Below are 20,230 nucleotides of genomic sequence, written 5' to 3'. Positions count from 1 at the left end.
AAGATCATTGACAACCAATTATTCTCATTGACAATCAATCAACCTAATTGACACCCACTTATTCTTTACATTTTAGTTTTGTTAATAATGGTAAAAATAGTGCATACACCGGCGATTATGTGTTTAATGCTGAAATACACACAGCATTGGATTCATCACCAGAGACGCTGGAGTAGCTCGGGCTGCCGCCTCCTTAAGTCGGACCATCTCCTCTCCAGCTGGGTGCAGGCAAAAATTCTGCGCCGGGCAGGAACGTATGCCCGGTGCTTCACCCTGTTGGATATGAAGGGCCCCGCACAGCCTCAGCTCCATCACGGAGACAAGGGCCAGCAACTACGCAGTACTAAATGGAACAAGACAGATGAATGGTGTACACTGCGCTGATAAATGTATGTGACAATTGTATTTATAGACAGGTGCCAATATAAATCAATAAAAACTATTTATTAATACATAATAAAAAATGTGAATAAAAACTGAATGGACATGAGTAACAACACTAGATGGCATTAAGTGCTCGAATGGATAGAGCTTTAGGGAGGGAATAACAGTTAGAGATCAGTCCAATTTCTTTGGGGAGTGGAAGGTGAGATCCGTTCCTATGGTGCCTTTAGGATGTCCTTATTGTAGTCCCGTTAGATGGGGGGTCCTGTTCCTAATAGGATGGCGGTATGTTAAGGGGGTAACGTTCCCCGGCCAGATGGTAAGGCGTCCACTCTGGTATACCCAGGACAAATCCTCCAAAACTGGGATAAAGGACAAGATGGATGCAGGATAGGCTGGTTCGGACTCAGATAAAATCTCCCAATGCTTGTGGCAATTAGTATGGGACTGTGGGTTCCCTCTCCTCCACCAATGTGTTTCGCCTGTAGAAAAGGCTTTTTCAATGTGTATGGAAGCATTGTGGCTTCAGGGTTTAAATACCTGTGTTGTTATGATAATGAGCTACCTAATTGGCACCTGTCTTATGCATAATTTAGCAAAAGGGTACATCAAAATATGGAATTAATAGAAGGATCGCATGAGCAGAGAAGATATATATTTATATATGATCATTAACACTGATAACGAGCATTGCAAAAAAAAAAAAGAATATCAAACATAGAACAACATTTACATAGAAACTGGATATCCGGTATCGGAGCTTTGGAACGCATTGGGCTTCCTGTTTAGGTGTAAGGATATATTTTCTTATTCATCTCTGGACCGATCACCGTTTCCGGGTGCGTCCAGAGCCCATGCGCGCACTGTGGTCTTCCCTCTGACGTGCTATCAATACGACTACGAATTGCTGTATTTTCGGGATAGTAAATGTCAAAAATAAGTGTATTTATGGATACAAATACACCTATTTTTTTTACAAATTTCCTTTAGTAAATTTCCCCCTTCCTGTCAGCGCGCACTGCAGAAACTCGGCCAGATTAAGCCTTATGGGGGCCCAGGGTCACTTTAGACAGGGGGGCCCACTTGCACTTGTCATTACTGGCTGCAAACTGAACAGGAGAAAATTACACTGTCAAAAAAGAGTAGAGGCACTATAAACTTGGCCAATGGATAACTGCATACATTTATACACAGACCCCACTCCTACTATACACAGCCCCCATTGCCATTATACACAGCAAGCACTGCCATTATACACAGCCCCCATTGCCCATTATACTCAACCCCCACTGCCCATTATACACAACCCCGACTGCCCATTATACAAAGTCCCCAATCCCCACTGCCATTATACATATCCCCACTCCCCATTATACACAGCACCCACTGCCATTATACACAGCCCCCCACTGCACATTATACACAGCCCCCACTCCCCATTGTAAACAGCCCCCACTGCCATTATACACAGCCCCCACTCCCATTTATACACAGCCCCCACTGCCATTATACACAGCCCCCACTGCCCATTATACACAGCCCCCACTCCCCATTGTACACAGCCCCCACTGCCCATTATATACAGCCCCCACTGCCCATTTTACACAGCCCCCACTGCCATTATACACAGCCAAAGTACTCACAGCACTCTGGTGGAGAGGAGGCAGCGCTTGCAGCAGGCAGAGGAGACTCCTGATGCATGTTGTGAGCGAGGTGGGTGTGACCAGCTTCAGTAATGAAGTAGAGCCCTATCTGAGAATATTACACTGTCAAAACAGAGTAAAGGCACATGAAAAGCCTGTGTTTGTCCCTCTGTACGTTACTCTGTAGGAGCCCTGACCGGCGCTGCCTCTAATTTTTAACCCTCCAATGACAAGGCTGCTGCTGCTGTCCTTCATGGGCTTGAGAAGCATATGATGAGCTCCACCAAGCAGAGTTCAGCACAAGCCTCTCAGCCTCTGTGTCACACCAGGGGTCTGAGTCGACGAGACTGAGACCTCTGGTGGGGACCTGGACCGGTACCTGAACCGGGGAGGTTGGAGAGGACCCTTGCGCATGGGATGCGCGACAGTGCACCCGAAGCCAATAAATAGTCAGTGGTAAAATACAACCGAGTTTTATTTAGCAGATGGTTGTATATATAAACAGGCAGTAAAGTATGCAGGAGATGATATACAGTCTGTACAGATAGCAATACTTTACAGATGGATGATGTGGAATCGATGGTGGAACATCGGATACTGAATGGTAGACTGTGGGTCCGGGATGACGGACGGGAACTGGAGGATGGAGATCCGGAGTATCGGACTTATGGACGATGATGGAACATCGATGGTGAGCGATGATGGAACATCGGATAGGAGACTGTGGGTCCGGAATGACGGACGGAAGCTTGGAAGCTGGAGATCCGGAGTATCGGATTTACAGATGATGTCGGAGCATCGATGGTGGGCGATGTTGGAACATCGGAAAGGACCAGAGTCCCGGAGCTAGGCTTGATCGCTGGGATGTCGAAGCAGGAACACAGGTGATGGAATAACTTGGACCTCACAGGAGATGGAATGCCTGGAATACACTGCAGCAGAGAAGACAACACCAGCAGGAAATACACTTGCACGGAGACAAGGACAGCTGACCATACACTGGAGACAACTGAAGCACTAGCAATGGTTCTGAGAGCTCCCAGCATACTTATACCCACTGAGTGGCCAGGATTGGCCGGGCAGGTATGACTGGGAGATCAGAACCATCAGGATTGGACAGAGCAAACATGTGACTGGGAAGAACATGGCAGCCCCCATGTCTGCAATGGCGGGAAAGTGTGTTTGTGCACACCATGCTTGTTACTGGGAGCAATGGCGGCGGACAGATGGATTGCCGTACACTGAGTACTGTCACTGGGGACAAGGAGAGCGGTGCGCCGCGCAGCCGCGGACTCAGCAGCGCTGAGAGGACTGGAGGATGGCAGCGGTGATGGCATCTGGACCGCAAGCTGAACCTGCGGAGGCACTTAGCCGGTAAGAAAGTCTGTCTGAGAGCTCGGATCGTGACAGCACCCCCCCCTTTAAGGGTGGCCCCAGGACACCTTTTAGGCTTGCGGGAAAACTTGGAGTGGAACGCTCGGATGAGTCTGGGAGCATGGACATCGATGGCATTGGTCCATGATCGTTCTTCGGGGCCGTAGCCCTTCCAATCGATCAAATACTGCAGACGACCATATCGGATGCGAGAGTCCAAGATTTTACTGACCTCATATTCTGTTCCACGCTGGGTGCAAACCTTAGGAGCCTTGGGGAGCTTGGAATGAAAGCGATTCAGAACCAGCGGCTTGAGCAGCGAAATGTGGAATGTAGCTGGAACTTTCAAATAAGGCGGCAACTTGAGCTTGTAAGCTACAGGATTGACGACTGGCTCAACTGGAAATGGACCAATATATCGGGGAGCGAACTTCATAGATGGCACTCTCAATCGAAGATTCTTGGTTGACAACCAGACACGATCTCCTGGACGGAGGGCTGGCACAGCTCTGCGTTTCCTGTCGGCAAATTTTTTGTACCTGCTTGAAGCTTTCAGGAGTGAAGAACGAATGAGCTTCCAGGATTTACTGAATTGCCGGATGGTCGTGTCGACCGCTGGAACAGAGGACACAGGTTGCAGAGTGAAGTCAGGAACTCGAGGATGAAACCCATAGTTGGCAAGAAATGGAGTGACATTTGATGAAGAATGATATTGGTTATTATGGCAGAATTCTGCCCATGGAAGAAGTTGAGCCCAGTCATCTTGGGAGGAAGAGACATATGTGCGGAGAAATGCTTCAAGGTCCTGATTCACCCTCTCCGTTTGGCCATTTGTTTGAGGGTGATAGGCTGTGGAGAACTTTAGCTTGATTTGAAGCAGGGAGCACAGGCTTCGCCAGAATTTGGCTACGAATTGGACTCCTCTATCGGAGATGATTTCAAGAGGCAGCCCATGAAGCTTGAATATCTCTTTGATGAAGAGCTGGGACAGCTTGGAAGCTGACGGAAGACCGGTGAGGGGAACGAAGTGAGCCATCTTGGTGAACCGATCAACAATCACCCAGATGGTGGTGAACTTGTCAGACTCTGGAAGATCAGTTACAAAGTCCATAGATATATGCGTCCAAGGACGATGTGGCACTGACAGTGGCATCAATTGCCCAGGAGGAGACTGACGACTGGTCTTGTGCTGAGCACATTTAGCACAAGAGGAGACAAAGTCCTGTACATCCTGTTTGAGGGACGGCCACCAGTAGGACCTGGTGATAAACTCGTAAGTTTTCTGAATGCCTGCATGGCCAGCGAATTTTGAAGAATGCGCCCAACAAAGCAACTTCTTCCTTAGAGCTGGCTTTACATATCTTTTCCCTGTAGGGGGCGTGAGATTTGAAACTCCCGTTGCGGAGAAGGCCACTGGATCAATAATGAAATGTTGATGTGTGGACTTTAACTCACTATCTTGCTCCCATGAGCGGGAAAGGGCATCAGCTTTTCGATTTTGTGTCCCTGGACAGAACAACAGCTTGAATCGGAACCTGGAAAAGAAAAGTGTCCATCTGGCTTGACGGGGATTTAAACATTGAGCAGACTTGAGATACAGAAGATTCTTGTGGTCTGTGATTATTGTGATCTCATGGACAGCGCCCTCTAGAAGATATCTCCATTCTTCTAATGCCAACTTGATGGCGAGGAGCTCTTGATCGCCGATGGCATAGTTACGCTCTTCAGGCAGGAACTTGCGAGAGTAAAACCCACAGGGATGAAGACGTCCATCGGGCGCTTTCTGCGAGAGGACTGCCCCAACACCCACGGAGGAGGCGTCAACCTCGAGAATAAAGGGCAAGGTGGTATCAGGTTGTCTTAAGACAGGGGCTGAAGTGAACCTCTGTTTCAACAGATGGAAGGCTTCGATGGCTTCTGCCGGCCACTTCGCTGGATTAGACCCTTTTTTCGTTAGGGCAGTGATGGGTGCCACAATAGAAGAGAAATTACGGATGAATTTTCTGTAATAATTGGCAAAACCCAGGAAACGTTGAATACCTTTCAGCGAAGAGGGAATTGGCCAATCTTGGATGGCCTGCAGTTTTCCTAGGTCCATTTGTAGACCAGAACCGGAGACAATGTACCCTAGGAAGGGTATAGACTTCACCTCGAAGACACACTTCTCCAGTTTGCAGTAGAGATGATTAGCTCGCAGCCGGGACAGAACCTCTTTGACCCAATAACGATGTTCTGTGATGTTATTGGCGTAGATTAAAATGTCATCGAGATATACAACTACATGTCGATACAGAATGTCCCGAAAAATCTCATTGACATAGTGCTGGAACACGGCTGGGGCATTGCTGAGCCCGAAGGGCATGACGAGGTACTCATAGTGGCCGTCTCTGGTATTAAACGCCGTCTTCCACTCGTCGCCCTCTCGTATGCGGATGAGATTATATGCGCCCCTCAGGTCGAGTTTCGTGAAGATGGTTGCACCGCTGACACGGTCAAACAGCTCGGTGATGAGGGGCAACGGATATCGGTTCTTTACTGTGATGTCATTGAGGCCGCGATAATCAATGCAGGGACGTAGGCCTCCATCCTTCTTCTTTACGAAAAAGAACCCTGCGCTAGCAGGAGAAGTCGAAGGACGAATGAATCCCTTTGCCAGATTTTCCTTGATGTAGTCGGTCATGGCTTGAGTCTCTGGAAGAGAGAGAGGATAGGTTCTACCTCTGGGTGGTTCTTTGCCTGGGATAAGGTCGATAGGGCAATCCCACGGTTTGTGAGGAGGTAGAATATCAGCGCCAGACTTGCTGAATACATCTGAGTACTCTTGGTAGGGAAGAGGCGGAAGGTCTGCTGCATCGGCTGAAGAATGACGAGCTGGGAGTACCTTTTGGAGACAGGTACCGGAGCAGGAAGGATCCCAGGAAAGGATTTCGGATGTCTTCCAATCAAGGCGAGGATTGTGAAGACGGAGCCAGGGTAAACCCAGAACCAGAGCATGAGTGGCTCGGGGTAAAACCAGGAAGGACAAAAGTTCAGTGTGCAGGACTCCCACTTTCACTGTAAGTGGCAAAGTTCTGCGGGAGACTGTCGCATCAGGAATCCTACTGCCATCCACAGCAGTAAGGAAGACAGTCTTGGAAAGACTTTCAGTGGGCAACCCCCACTTGCGGACCAGTTCTGCAGTGACGAAGTTGCCAGCGGCACCGGAATCAAGAAGTGCGGAGACAGTCTTGAAATGCTGACCAACTTGTAGGGAAACTGGAAGGACGCAATCAGTTGCTGATGGAGAGGACTTAATTACTCCTAGCCTACCCTCTCCTTGACGGGCTAGGAGGAGGAGTTTTCCTGACGCTTTGGGCATGCAGAAATTTGATGTGCAGGATCGGCACAATACAGACAGAGCTGTGCCAACCGACGACGTCGTCGTTCTCCTGGGGACAAACGGAAGCGGTTTATCTCCATTGGTTCTTCTTTGGAATGAGCCACGGGAGCAGCAGGTAAAGAAGGCGGAGGAGTTGGCACTTTAACTGGAGCACTCTTGTGACGTTCTACAGCCCTTTCTCGAAAGCGTAGGTCTACTTTGATACATAATGATATAAGGTCATCTAGACCTGAGGGTAAGTCTCTGGTAGCGAGTTCATCCTTAATACGGTCGGATAGACCATGCCAGAAAGCTGCGTATAAGGCCCCATCACACCAGGAGAGTTCAGATGCCAAAATCTGGAATTGGACCAGATATTGCCCGACGGAGCGGGATCCCTGTCTGAGACGGAGGAGTTCAGTGGAGGCGGATGCTGATCGCCCAGGCTCATCGAAGATGCGCCGGAATGTTGACACAAAGTCCTTGTAGTTAGACAAGATGGCATCAGATCTTTCCCATAAAGGGAACGCCCATTCTAACGCTGCTCCACACAGGAGGGAGATGACGTAGGCGATCTTGACCCTTTCAGTAGGGAAGTTGCTGGGTTGCAGCTCAAAGTGGATCTCACACTGATTGAGAAAACCTCGGCAGGGGACTTAGTGGGGACAGACAGATGAAGGCGAGGTGCAGCAGCCATTACAGGAGGATGAACTGCACTTGGAAGTTCACTGACAGGCTCAGGGCCACTGAGAGTGGTCTGTAGTTTATCCAGCCGGGAAGACAGATCTTGCAGACAATGAATCACTTGGCTCTGCGCAGCCTCTTGCTGATCCAAGCGAACAGCCAGTTGCTGTACAGGGCTGGATGGTGATGCTTGGCTTGCGGCTGGATCCATTTGGCTAGTGCTTACTGTCACACCAGGGGTCTGAGTCGACGAGACTGAGACCTCTGGTGGGGACCTGGACCGGTACCTGAACCGGGGAGGTTGGAGAGGACCCTTGCGCATGGGATGCGCGACAGTGCACCCGAAGCCAATAAATAGTCAGTGGTAAAATACAACCGAGTTTTATTTAGCAGATGGTTGTATATATAAACAGGCAGTAAAGTATGCAGGAGATGATATACAGTCTGTACAGATAGCAATACTTTACAGATGGATGATGTGGAATCGATGGTGGAACATCGGATACTGAATGGTAGACTGTGGGCCCGGGATGACGGACGGGAACTGTAGGATGGAGATCCGCAGTATCGGACTTATGGACGATGATGGAACATCGATGGTGAGCGATGATGGAACATCGGATAGGAGACTGTGGGTCCGGGATGACGGACGGAAGCTTGGAAGCTGGAGATCCGGAGTATCGGATTTACAGATGATGTCGGAGTATCGAGGGTGGGCGATGTTGGAACATCGGAAAGGACCAGAGTCCCGGAGCTAGGCTTGATCGCTGGGATGTCGAAGCAGGAACACAGGTGATGGAATAACCTGGACCTCACAGGAGATGGAATGCCTGGAATACACTGCAGCAGAGAAGACAACACCAGCAGGAAATACACTTGCACGGAGACAAGGACAGCTGACCATACACTGGAGACAACTGAAGCACTAGCAATGGTTCTGAGAGCTCCCAGCATACTTATACCCACTGAGTGGCCAGGATTGGCCGGGCAGGTATGACTGGGAGATCAGAACCATCAGGATTGGACAGAGCAAACATGTGACTGGGAAGAACATGGCAGCCCCCATGTCTGCAATGGCGGGAAAGTGTGTTTGTGCACACCATGCTTGTTACTGGGAGCAATGGCGGCGGACAGATGGATTGCCGTACACTGAGTACTGTCACTGGGGACAAGGAGAGCGGTGGGCCGCGCAGCCGCGGACTCAGCAGCGCTGAGAGGACTGGAGGATGGCAGCGGTGATGGCGCACGGCAGACAGGACGCCGGCAGGGATGACATCTGGACCGCAAGCTGAACCTGCGGAGGCACTTAGCTGGAAAGAAAGTCTGTCTGAGAGCTCGGATCGTGACACTCTGAACTCTTGTGCAAAGTCTCACAGGACTTAGTCAACTCCCAGTAATGCGCTGCACACTTGTGCAGTCAGTGTGCCTTAGCTCCCAATGCTCAGCATCATTAATTATTCTCACATCAGCAGATAGGTCAGGGTTGCCAACTTTCAAATGCTCCTCTCTGGGAGAAGCCCGGAGAGGAGACTTTCATTACCCGTTCGGGGGGCGGGGCTTGACTGTGACGTCATTAAGCCCCACCCCCATTACAGGAAATAGTCGAAATCACTGATCTCCATGGAGGGGGTGGGGCTAAAATGACACGAGTGTGTCATTTTAGCTCCGCCCCCTCCTCTGAGAAGCGCGAATTGCGGCATTTAAATGCTGCGATCGGGGGCTCAGTGGGGGTCCCCCTGATTCCGGGATGGTTGCCCACCCTTCCGGGGGATGGGAGGGGAACTCGATTTTCGGGAGACTCCCGGTAATTCCGGGAGGGTCGGCAACCCTGAGATAGGTGAAGCTGCAGCACTACCCCACTCCCATGCACAAAACCTTTAGCTAAACATTTTTTTGGGAAAATACATGCCAACCACAGGGGGCCCAGGGGCACTGCCCCCCTGCCCCCCCCCCCTTAATCTGGCCCTGCGGCCACCTACCCACGACTCTGTGGTAGCTGGCTGTGTTGTTTCCCTTCAGGCCCACTTCCAGGAACCTAAGGGCATTTTTTACAAGCATACCAGGTAGAGCACCTCATAACATCAGGCACTCCCTGGGTTGGAGATCAGCATCTCTCCTAATTTCAAGTTTCCCTGCAATTGGTCATCCTTATGGGATGCTTATCTGGAGACATCATAGGAACGGACACAGGACACTAAACAGGCGGACTGTGGGTGACTATCCTTGCTCTCATCGCTACATTGTGGTACCTTGAATTTTAATGAGTTATATGTTTTACCGTAATATCCGTATGTTTTAGAAAACTATCTTTTTATTAAACGATTTAAATATATATTCACACCTGTTGCATGTTTTGAACGAGCGCGGTCTCAACCTCCCTTCCTCCTGTAATCCCTTCAGGCCCCGCCCACTGTCCAGATTTTAAGGGAGACCCCTAGAAACTGGGGGGACTGTGGGGCTTTGCAGGTCAGAGGGAGGTCGGCAGCCTCCCACTGAATGCGGGAGGGTAGGTAAGCCTGACTTTATCACATGTAAAAGGACTCCCGGGGAGCTGCCAGGGGAGTTCAAGGGAAGTCAGATGTAATACATTGCACGTGGTAAAAAGCACCTGATGACTGCACATAGAATATGTGCAGTACGTCCGAACTCTTACTCCGATCCATTGCACATGGGACCACGCATCTGCTCAGTTCGGATGTCAAACAAATGAGATTTGGCACAATTTCACCTGATTTCTCGGCCTGATCTGGAGGAATCGGGTGAAAACAGGCCAAATCGCACTGATACAGAAAAGAGGAAAGGGACTGTTATTGGGGACGCACTATTAAGTAATTTTAAAACTTGACTTTTATTAAGTATGCATTAATATTCCCTTTCAGTATACTCAGGGAAAATACAAGAACAAGAAAATACAAGAATGTACATAATAAGTGTTAAAATCACAAATTTAGTCAAAAAAAGTATACACATATAAGTAGTGTTTGAAAGAAAATAGAATAGTGTGTTAAAATTACACAGGTGTTAATCTTAAAATGTCTTATTGGGTTTGGCATAAATTGTTGATAATACTGGTAGCCAATTGGTGTGGGTTCATTGTCAGTTATCTGCTGCCATCATGTGGCTATATGGTGTCAGTTCTTTTTAAACTGGTTTCCAAACTTTATTTGGTTGGCTGCTAGCTATGAAAAGACCTATCCACTTTGGACCATCTGTTATAGGGCCTTTCACATACAAATCCTCAGCCAGTTGCTGGTAAATCAGCTCATATATCGCAGTATAATACTTTTATTGTTGTTTCTACTGCAATGTTGCATCAGATTTCTCTTGAACTCTCCCGGGAAATGCATCTGATCCTCGGCTTATTTTTCACTAGATTCACTTAAGATACAGTATATCTGATGCGATCTATCAAGTGCTGACAGATAGCATCAGATATATCTTAAGCACACATGCTACATGTGATTGATCTGATGCGATATATAAATAAAACAGGCTGGCGGGTGCAATACATTTTAAGTAAAAAAATCTCTCCGATTTTCAAGGGCCTATTATGCGCAACAAATTCCGACACTCACAGGATGCAGGGAGATATATTGCCGGGTGCCCTCCAAAGGTGCACCCACAGGACGCTGAGGTCCTAAGTTACTTGCGGGTTGAGGTGGCATTCCAGTCATAAAAAAAATACTGAAAGCCAAAACTTGGTAGACAACATTTCAGCACCTTTTATGTGGTCACCTAAATTTACCATACCATATACCCCTTATACAAATCATGCAACACAATAGTAACCCCCTTATACTGTACTTGCCTCTTACACATTATGCCACATGGAATGAGACAAAATTCACACCGACTGAGCCAAAACTCACACTATGGCACACAGATTGAGTAAAAATTCACATAAACCACACAGATTAAGGCAGAATTAACATTTTGTAACATGGATTGAGCCAAAAATACACACTATACCAAACGGATTGAGCCAAAATTCACAATATGCTTCACAAACATGGACATTGCGCGTCGTAGGTGCGCATTAAAAATTTACACCATAATGCCCATTATATGTTAAACCACACACAATAATTTCCATTATGTATTATGCCAAACACCATAATGCCAATTAAAATGATGCTACATAAGTGCTGCTTACTTATGTGCTCATTGCCAGGGGTTCCAGGCTCATTGCCGGTTCAATGCACGTTGCCAAGGGGGAGCTTCTGTGATTCCAAGGGGGAACTGGCAGCGTACTGGGTGGGGGGTCAGAATTAGCGGGTCCCATGTTATCCTATGGGGAAAACGTTCCAGATTTGCCTAGAGGTATCTCCGGTTCCCGGGGGGCTAGCGATGCAAGGCTGGGCTCGTTGGAAAGCTCCAGTCCTCATCTACAAAATGGGCCTATTTGGAGAGTGGGCCTGGAGCTACAGCTCCATCAGGCCCATTGTTAATCCGGCCCTGCCTACCAACAACAACTCAGCCCACTAACCAAGCCAGTATTGCTTTGCTCAATAAAAATCCTCTTCCGCTGTAATAGGGGCAAAGGAAAAAAAAACAGTTTGAGGCAGCTCTTTTCCCGTTTACCTTTTTTTCGGTGCTTTTCATGTTCGTGAGCTACAGTAGTTGCTTCTAGTAGGGGATCTGTTTCACAGGTTTCCAGAAACATGGCACCCACGTCACATTCCCGAGGACACCTCTATTGTGCATGAATCACCAGATAATGACCATGGTGGACATTTTCCCAGTTATTTTTTGACACTGCGCTGGGCTTCTTTCTACAGCGCTGCTATGTGTGGGATCTGACATGGATCCCTCCCAGCAAGCCCCTCATTCGCAAGTATCTTTTCACATGCTCCCAGGTCACAGAACCAAAAGACAAGGCAGCAGCAGGGATCCCAAGGGGCAGCTCTTAGCGGAGGAGATGCCCTTTGCACTGCTCATCGCAAATCTTAGTACATATGCAATGAGCATTATGGTGATGAGTAGCAGGATGTGCCATCAGTGCTAGGTACATCATGCCCCAAGAGAGTGTTAGTGAATGAAAGAGAACAAGAGAGAGGAGTGAGTGAAGGAGAGAGTGGTAGTCATGGAAAGAGAGGGGGCTTTATGGAAAAGAAGGAATAAGAGAAATAAAGAGATGCGAGAGTGGGTGTAAGAGAGAGGGGAATGAGCAAGACTCAGAGGGAGGGTTGTAAGCTGGAGTGAGAGAGAATGTCAGAGAGGGAGAGAGAAAGAGTGTAGCAAGAGACTGAGAGTGTCATGGAGAGAAAGGAGTCAAAAGGAAAGAGAGAATGAGAGAGAGATGGTGTTAGGTAGAGGAATGGGAGAAAGGACGAGAGAGGTGTCAGGGAAAGAGAAAGTTGAAGAGACAGGAAGTGACACAGAGTGGGTGCAAGGGAAAGAGAGATGGCCAGGGAAAGACTGTCAGAGAGGGAGGAAATAGAGAGAGGGGAAGCATGGGGAGGATAAATATAGATGAGAAAGAGAGACTAGGGGCAGAGAGAGATAAAGAGATAAATGAGATGAGGGGGAATGAGAGAGTGTTTAGAAAAATTGTGTGCATGGGGATAGAGAGAGGGAGAAGGCATGGAGGGATAGAACAGACAAGATTGAAAAAGAGTAGAGACATCAGTAGAGAGGGTGAGAGATAGAGGGAGATAAAATAGAAAAATGGATGGTAATAGAGTGAAAAAAGGCGAGAAAAAGAGAGGAGTGAGAGATGAGACATAGAAGGGTAGTGAGAGAAAGACAGGGGGATAGAGAGAGAGAGTGTGGGGGGTGAGAGGGAGTGATCAACAGGGGAGATGTGGATGCTAAGCAAGGCAATGGGGTGAGGGAAGATGAGGGGAGGAAGATTGGGGGTTTAAAAAGATTTACAGGCATCACTTTGTCCTCCCCAGTACAAGCAGCACTGTGACAGGTCTCATTCTCACCTTTGTCGGCAGTGACTAAATTAACTAAAGGTGCCCATACACGGTGCAACAGAGCAGTGTAATGAGATGCGCTCTCCCGTGCACATCCCATCGCACAGCACATAAAGTCTGTGCAGCCCGTGCTTTTGGTACTAGATTACATTGTATCTAGTACAAAAAACACGGTGCTGTAGCACATTGTATGCTTTTCGTACTAGATACAATGCAATCTAGTACTAAAAGCACAGAGTTCATTGCACCGTGTATGGGCACCTTGAGATGTGAGTTCTATTGAAGATATGTTGCATATAGCAACCAATCAGATTGTACTTTTTTATTTAGCACCTTCTAGAAAATAATAGATTATCTGATTGGTTGCAAATGCAATAGGCAACTTCCCATCTTCAATAGTACTCCCATCTTAGTAAATTTGCGAGAGAGAGAGAGAGAAATATTCTTTATACTGTAGGCATTATCTTAAACAGCATAAACACTCCTAATTTGGAAATATACTGATAACATAAAGGAGTGATGAATGCAGACAGTCATAATCAATTAAGCAGCAACATCAAAATTTCTATATGGTATAAAAATAGACAGGATAGGAGGCCCCGGCTCCAGGTGAAAGGAGTAACCGCAAGATGGCTAAGGAGATTTCTGAAATGGACATACCTGCACAGACCAACACAGCATCCATAGTCCCCAGTTTTCACAGTAGAAGGAGGGCAGCATCTCACAGAAGGTGACTGATCTGGTGTAGAAGGCTGGATGGTAGACACTGATGATACATGAAGTCCAAATCCTCAGTCACAGGGAGGGAATATAAAATTAGGCAATATAGGACCTAATAGAAGGGTCTCTCATCCACCTGTGCCAAATACATGTGGCTCCAGAGGCTCACCCCAAGTGGTCTCCAAAGGGGTCCCCACAGTGCCAACGTAGTTTGGCCAGGTCTGCACTGACTGCGCTCCGTTTCCAGGAACAGCCTAGACTTCAAGGATGCGGTATCTCCCAGAGGCCTAGGCCGCAAACTGCATAGATTGAAATTCTACTGGCTCAGCGAATGGTGCCCTTAAATAAAGCATGAGCCCTGAGGACCAAGAAAGTGAGAGGAACACAGTGCCAGGCATCCTGTGGGCTTTAAGGGCAGTACAATGTCTCCCAATTGGGAGTTCCCTAAAGTTGCTTCCTCTCAGATAGTGTGTTAGGCCACGCCCCCATTATAGATACAGTTTCTTTAAAGAGATCTTTGCTATTACTGATCCTGTTTTTTTTTTTTCAATATTCTTCAACATAATTTGTAACTTATATCCCTACTGTAATGGGCTTTAAACATCCTAGCACCTTATGTGTGTGTACCCCTAGCATGTCCAACCTTTAACACTACTTAACTTACTTAACTAAACCTGAAATAAAGACTCGGAGACATAGGTTTGGCAGAAATTGTTAGCTGATTTATTTATCAAGTTTTTAAGCTAGTTTGATTTCGTAAACTAATTAAATAATGGTGGCCAAGAAAGAACGGCTACTTAACTAAACTCCACCCCCACTCATTGCATACGTAATCAAAACTACCCTACCAAGCGGTATCCACTTAACCTACTGCAATGACTACCCACCCAGCCGGGTGGGGTCGCTGCCCCCGAGCGGGTGATCAAGCAAAAGGCCTAAGTTAATGAATATATAAAACAATATATATATAAAAAACAATCTATATACATTGCATAAACAGATAATGAAGGCTAAAACTTTTAACCTGCTGTTCTTTCCCGTCAAGGCATGGACCCTGAGCCCAGGGTAACAGCCCTGCCACCAGCTAAACCACCGTAGTAAACCTTCCTTCTCTAAGTGAACCCCATCAGGCCGAAAAAGGTGACGGCACTTAAACTTAATCCTTGCATGTGGTAAAACTGCACCACCGGCCGATAGAACCCACCAAGCAACTGCTGAATTAAGCTTCTGTCTGGCCTCATCAACCACCTTAGCATCCCTAGCCCCTCTCCAACAGAGACGGGGAACTATAAATGACCAAACCAACAAGAAGCATGGCCATGCAGCTCTTTTGACCGCTGGAACACTCAAGATCAGGGCCCGCAATTTCAACTGGGACATTTTCCCAAGGTCGTTGACACCTAGATGAAGTACCAAGACCTTGGGCAAACCGTACCTTCGGACGTTCACCATCAGGAACGCCTTCAAAGCCCCCCAGGACATCCCCCTAACACCCAACCATCTAATGGATTGAGAGCAAGGAAAACTCGCCCCCTCCCCAGAGGCAGACTCTTAATTAAGACTATAGCCAAATCAAAAGGTCAGAAAACTCTGGACGCTGGCCCAACAGCAGAACATAGCTAATCCCCAAGTAGGTTGCATAGCTAATAGCGTAGCTAATCCCCAAGGGTAGGGGTAACAAAGGATCAGAAGTCAACCATAACCAATAATAAACAAGCACTGGAGTGCTCAGGGCAGGAGGTGCAGCCTAATATATTTCTTATAGCTAGCGGAGCACCATCTACCTATCATCTTAATATCGCCTACAGATCGGCCAGTCGCAGCAGCAGATGTAGCCGCCCCTATCCGGAAGGAATGGGTACCAAACTCCTGAGGGGAGAGGCCCAAGTTGGATTTCCTTCCACAGGTCCCCCATATATTTCTTCGGACCCGGATGGACGCCGACACAGACGCCGCCAACATGGAGCCGACCACCGACATGGAGCAGGACAAGGCACCGGACCAAGACCCAGGGACCTACCTACGGGCTCAAGATAGGTAAGTATCAGTATGTATGGGCTTTGGATGTATTAAAGTTTTATTTTTATTGTGTGTCAGTGTGTGTTTATTTCACTATTTTTTTTACTGTGGAACTACAAGTGCCAGCGGGCCCTTTAATGCCCCACAGGCTGGGACTTGTGGTTCTCCAAGTCCCAGCTTGTGGGGGAGGCTTGCTGGGACTCATAGTTCCACAGTTAAAAACAATAGTTTTCTAATCTATTTTTTTACACTCAATCTGTCCGGTGGCCAACGCTCCAGGGCAACCGGGGACAGCAGCAGGCTTTAGCCTGATCAGGTAAGTCCTGGAGGGGGGGACCCCTTTATTCGGGGGTCCCCACTCCCCCAGGTCCCCTGGCCAGGCTGACTGGTCAGTAGGGTGATTTTTTGGCCGCGGGAACTTATATAATAAGTGTCCCCCGGCTGTGACATTACCCTGATGGCTGGTTTGGCCTGGGGCTGGTTCTTAAAATACGGGGGACCCCTAGTCATTTTGTCCCCCGTATTTTGGGTACAACCAGGGGCGGATTGGGGACCAAAAGTGGCCCTGGAAAATTTCTGGAAGCGGCCTCATGTGGGTGGCACCAAACCAAAATGGGCGTGTCCAGCATAACAGTAGGCGGGGTTACTACATCAGTATACCTGTCAAACTTGAAGCTGCACGTGTTTCTACCTAATCACTAGTGTTGCGCCGCCCAAGCAATTCAGCCATGGACACTGCAGGAAACAGGGCTGATTACTTTGAATACATATACTTAAAAAATATGTATATGAAGTTTTCAGCCCATGTATAATTCTGAATAATGGGAGGAGGGAGAGCACCTCTCAGGGAGGGGGAACATGTTCATGAACTCACCTCCTAAAGCCTTAAGGGGCGTACACATGGGGCGATTTCAGACCCTTTTCTAAGTGATCTGACAAGATCACCTTCACTTGCCACAACTTTTCTAAAGGTAATAGACACAGGAGGGTAGTGGCGGGGACCCAGGGTAGTGACATAGTACGCCTAGAGTCCTACGTAAGATCTGTAGCATAAGCTGTGGCCGCATATATGAGGATGAAATATATATGGCCGGCACTCCTTTTTTGACAGAAATCATGCCCCGGTGCCTTTCCCAGGCTGTTTGTCTGTTGAAAATAGTCAATATGGAGCAGGAAGCACTCAACCAGTTTGTCAGTAAATAAATAGACCAAACGGGACTTGTGTATTATCACGGAGCCCATCGCATTGCATACCTTAATTAGTGGTATGCGATGCAATGCGATTTTCGGGTCAAAACACCCGCACAGTACAATAAAATATTGCATAGCATCGCATGCCGTTAAAATGGCACGCATCCTCCGACCTTTAAAATGGTACGCATCCTCCGACCTTTTCATACCCCCCACTATCCATGTCAGCGTGGAGATGATTTCAGATAGTGTGGCGAGCGCAGCGGGCCTGAAGCGTGGCGAGCGGACGCAGAATACATGTGAAGTAATCCACGCCCCTCGCCGGGCTCGCTGTGTTCACCACAATTCGGGCTCGGTGGCTCGCCACACTATCTAAAATCAACTCCACGCCGACGTGGATAGTGGGGGTATGAAAAGGTCGGAGGATGCGTACCGCTGCACTCGCCATGCTTCGGGTTGGCGTTGATAGTAGGGGTGGCGTTGACAATGGGGTGCATTTAACATAGTAAGCACCCATCAGGGTGCTTGTCCAATAAAAAAATTGCATGCCATATCCATACAATTAAAAATCGGATCGCATCGCATGAGATGCCCTGCGATGAAAATCTTGGGCGCTGTGATAATACACAAGTACCGACCAAACTGTGGTAGATTCCAACGTTTCAAATCTTTATCAGATTTTTTGTCAGTAATAACAAAGTGTAAAAGCTGCTTTAAATAGGGCTTAAAACAGTGAAGATCACACTCACCTGGTGCAGCGTTTCGCCGATGTTGCGCCGATGTCCAGCCTGATGATGTCACTTCCGTCTCTACGGCTCAAGTCACTGGGACGCATAGTAACCAGAAGGATGCGTTCCATAGGTGGTTCCATGGAGAGCACTATACCCGGAAGTATGCGCTTCACTCAAGTTCCAAACCTCTGTATCATCATCCCTCCGTTATGTGTGGTTCTCAGAGTCCGGAGTGGGAGTTTTGGTCAATCAGGTTGATCGCTAGCTGCATCGGGTGTACAATCAAAGGTGGAATTGGTATATAAGCAATATGACATGGAGATGCTTATAAAAAGTTTCAATAAAGTGAAAAAAAAATTGTACCAGTATGCCCATTATACATTATGGCACACGTGGTAATGCCAATAACACATTATGTCACACATTACTGCCAATTTCACATTATGCCACATATTGTGATGTGCTTACACGTTATGCCACACAACATAATGCCCATTACACTTTGTGCCACACACTATAATTCCCCTTACACAATATGCTGCACACTTTAATGCCCATATGACATTATGCTGTGCGTAATGTCCCAAGTACTACTGCTTATACACATAATGCCACCAGTAGTTCCCCTTACACAATGCCCAGAGAAGTGCCCATTGCAGTATGCCTTTAGTACTGCTCACTGTGTTATCCAGTCCTGTCTAGCCCTGAGCCCAGCAGAGCCTGCAGAGGCACTGAATTGATTTTCAAATATGGCGCCAGGTTTTGAGCCAATCAGAGCTTTTGGTCCAACAGGCAATCAATAACTGCAGCTGCTGGACCACATGATGTACCCACAGTGCAAATGGGCAAGGCACCACTGGCACACACCTAGTTATTGCCCTTTACAGCACCTAGAGCCCCTTACTCACATTACGCTTCACAGTAGTGCCCATTACAAAAAATGTCCACAGTAGTTGCTCTGCTTATACATATTATGCCCAGAGTAGTAGAACCCTTACACACACACACACATATGGGGGGACATTTACCAAAATGGATTCGTAGAAAAAAGGTGTATTCGTAGGGAGAAATACACCTTTTTTTTACGAATTTGTATTTTCGGGATTTACAATCCCAAAAATACAACAATTCGTAGTCCTAAAGATGGAACATTCGTATTTGTAGTTACAAATACGAATGCCCTACACCATCGATAGGATACGACAGAAATCACCATTCAAAAGAATGGTGGTTTCTGATTTACTAAGCAGCCGTACTGACAATACGGCTGCTTAGTGGTGTAAAACACCCACGCAAATACGACAGGAAAATAGAACACCATTTTCCTGTTCTATTTGCGTTTTAGCCTGCACGGATCAGTCAGATCCGTGCAGGCTACAGTGTAAAAAAATAGAAAAATAAATAAATTAAAAAAAAAAACGGCGTGGCGTCCCCCCCACAGCCGAAACCAGCACCAGGCTGAAGGAGCCGGGGCCGGTAATTAAAAATCAGGGAACCCGACAAATAGGGGTTCCCCGATTTTTAACAACCAGCCCCAGGCTCCAGGTCCGGGGCTGGTTCCCAAAATACGGGGGACAAAATGAGTAGGGGTCCCCCGTATTTTAAGAACCAGCCCCAGGCACAACCAGCCGGCAGGGTAATGTCACAGCCGGGGGACACTTATAATATAAGGTCCCGCGGCCAAAACTTTTTTCCTACCGACCAGTCAGCCTGGCCAGGGGCCCTGGGGGAGTGGGGACCCCCCCAATGAAGGGGTCCCCCCCCTCCAGGACTTACCTGACCAGGCTGAAGCCTGGTGCTGTCCTCGATGCCCCTGGGCGGTGGGCATCGAGCTGATAAATGTAGTAAAAAAAAGATGAACCTATTGTTTTTTACTGTGGCACTACAAGTGCCAGCAAGCCTCCCCAGCAAGCTGGGACTTGGAGAACCACAAGTCCCAGCCTGCTGGGCATTAAAGGGCCCGCTGGCACTTGTAGTTCTACAGTTAAAAAAATAGTGCACAAAACACACTGATACACTTTTAAAATAAAACTTTATTACACACAAAGCCCACACATACTAATACTTACCTATCTTCTTCCCATAGGTCGCCCTGGTCCTGTGTCGGCGTCTTCTGGTCCTGTGTTGTCTTCTTCCTCCATGTCGACGTCGCTGTCGGCGATGGTGTCCCCGTCCGGATCCGACGAAATCCATTTGGGAAGCTGT

The 20,230-nt window shown here is 47.7% G+C and overlaps 1 protein-coding gene across 1 annotated transcript in view; it reads right to left on the bottom strand.

Annotated features, from left to right (window-relative positions):
- LOC146009653 (NXPE family member 4-like) overlaps positions 1-18,129 on the bottom strand; it is a 99,309-nt gene extending 81,180 nt beyond the window's left edge. The window contains exon 1 of the mRNA XM_083150106.1: positions 18,044-18,129. Within this exon, the coding sequence (XP_083006232.1) occupies positions 18,044-18,129 (86 nt within the window). The remainder of the gene's footprint in view (positions 1-18,043) is intronic.
- Between the last annotated feature and the right edge of the window lie 2,101 nt (positions 18,130-20,230).

This window comes from Crinia signifera, chromosome 6 (genome assembly GCF_055691185.1).
Source record: "Crinia signifera chromosome 6, ASM5569118v1, whole genome shotgun sequence".
Classification (NCBI taxonomy): Eukaryota; Metazoa; Chordata; class Amphibia; order Anura; family Myobatrachidae; genus Crinia; species Crinia signifera.
Note: the sequence above shows the minus strand (reverse complement) of the source record. Positions and strands in the feature narration are given on the sequence as shown.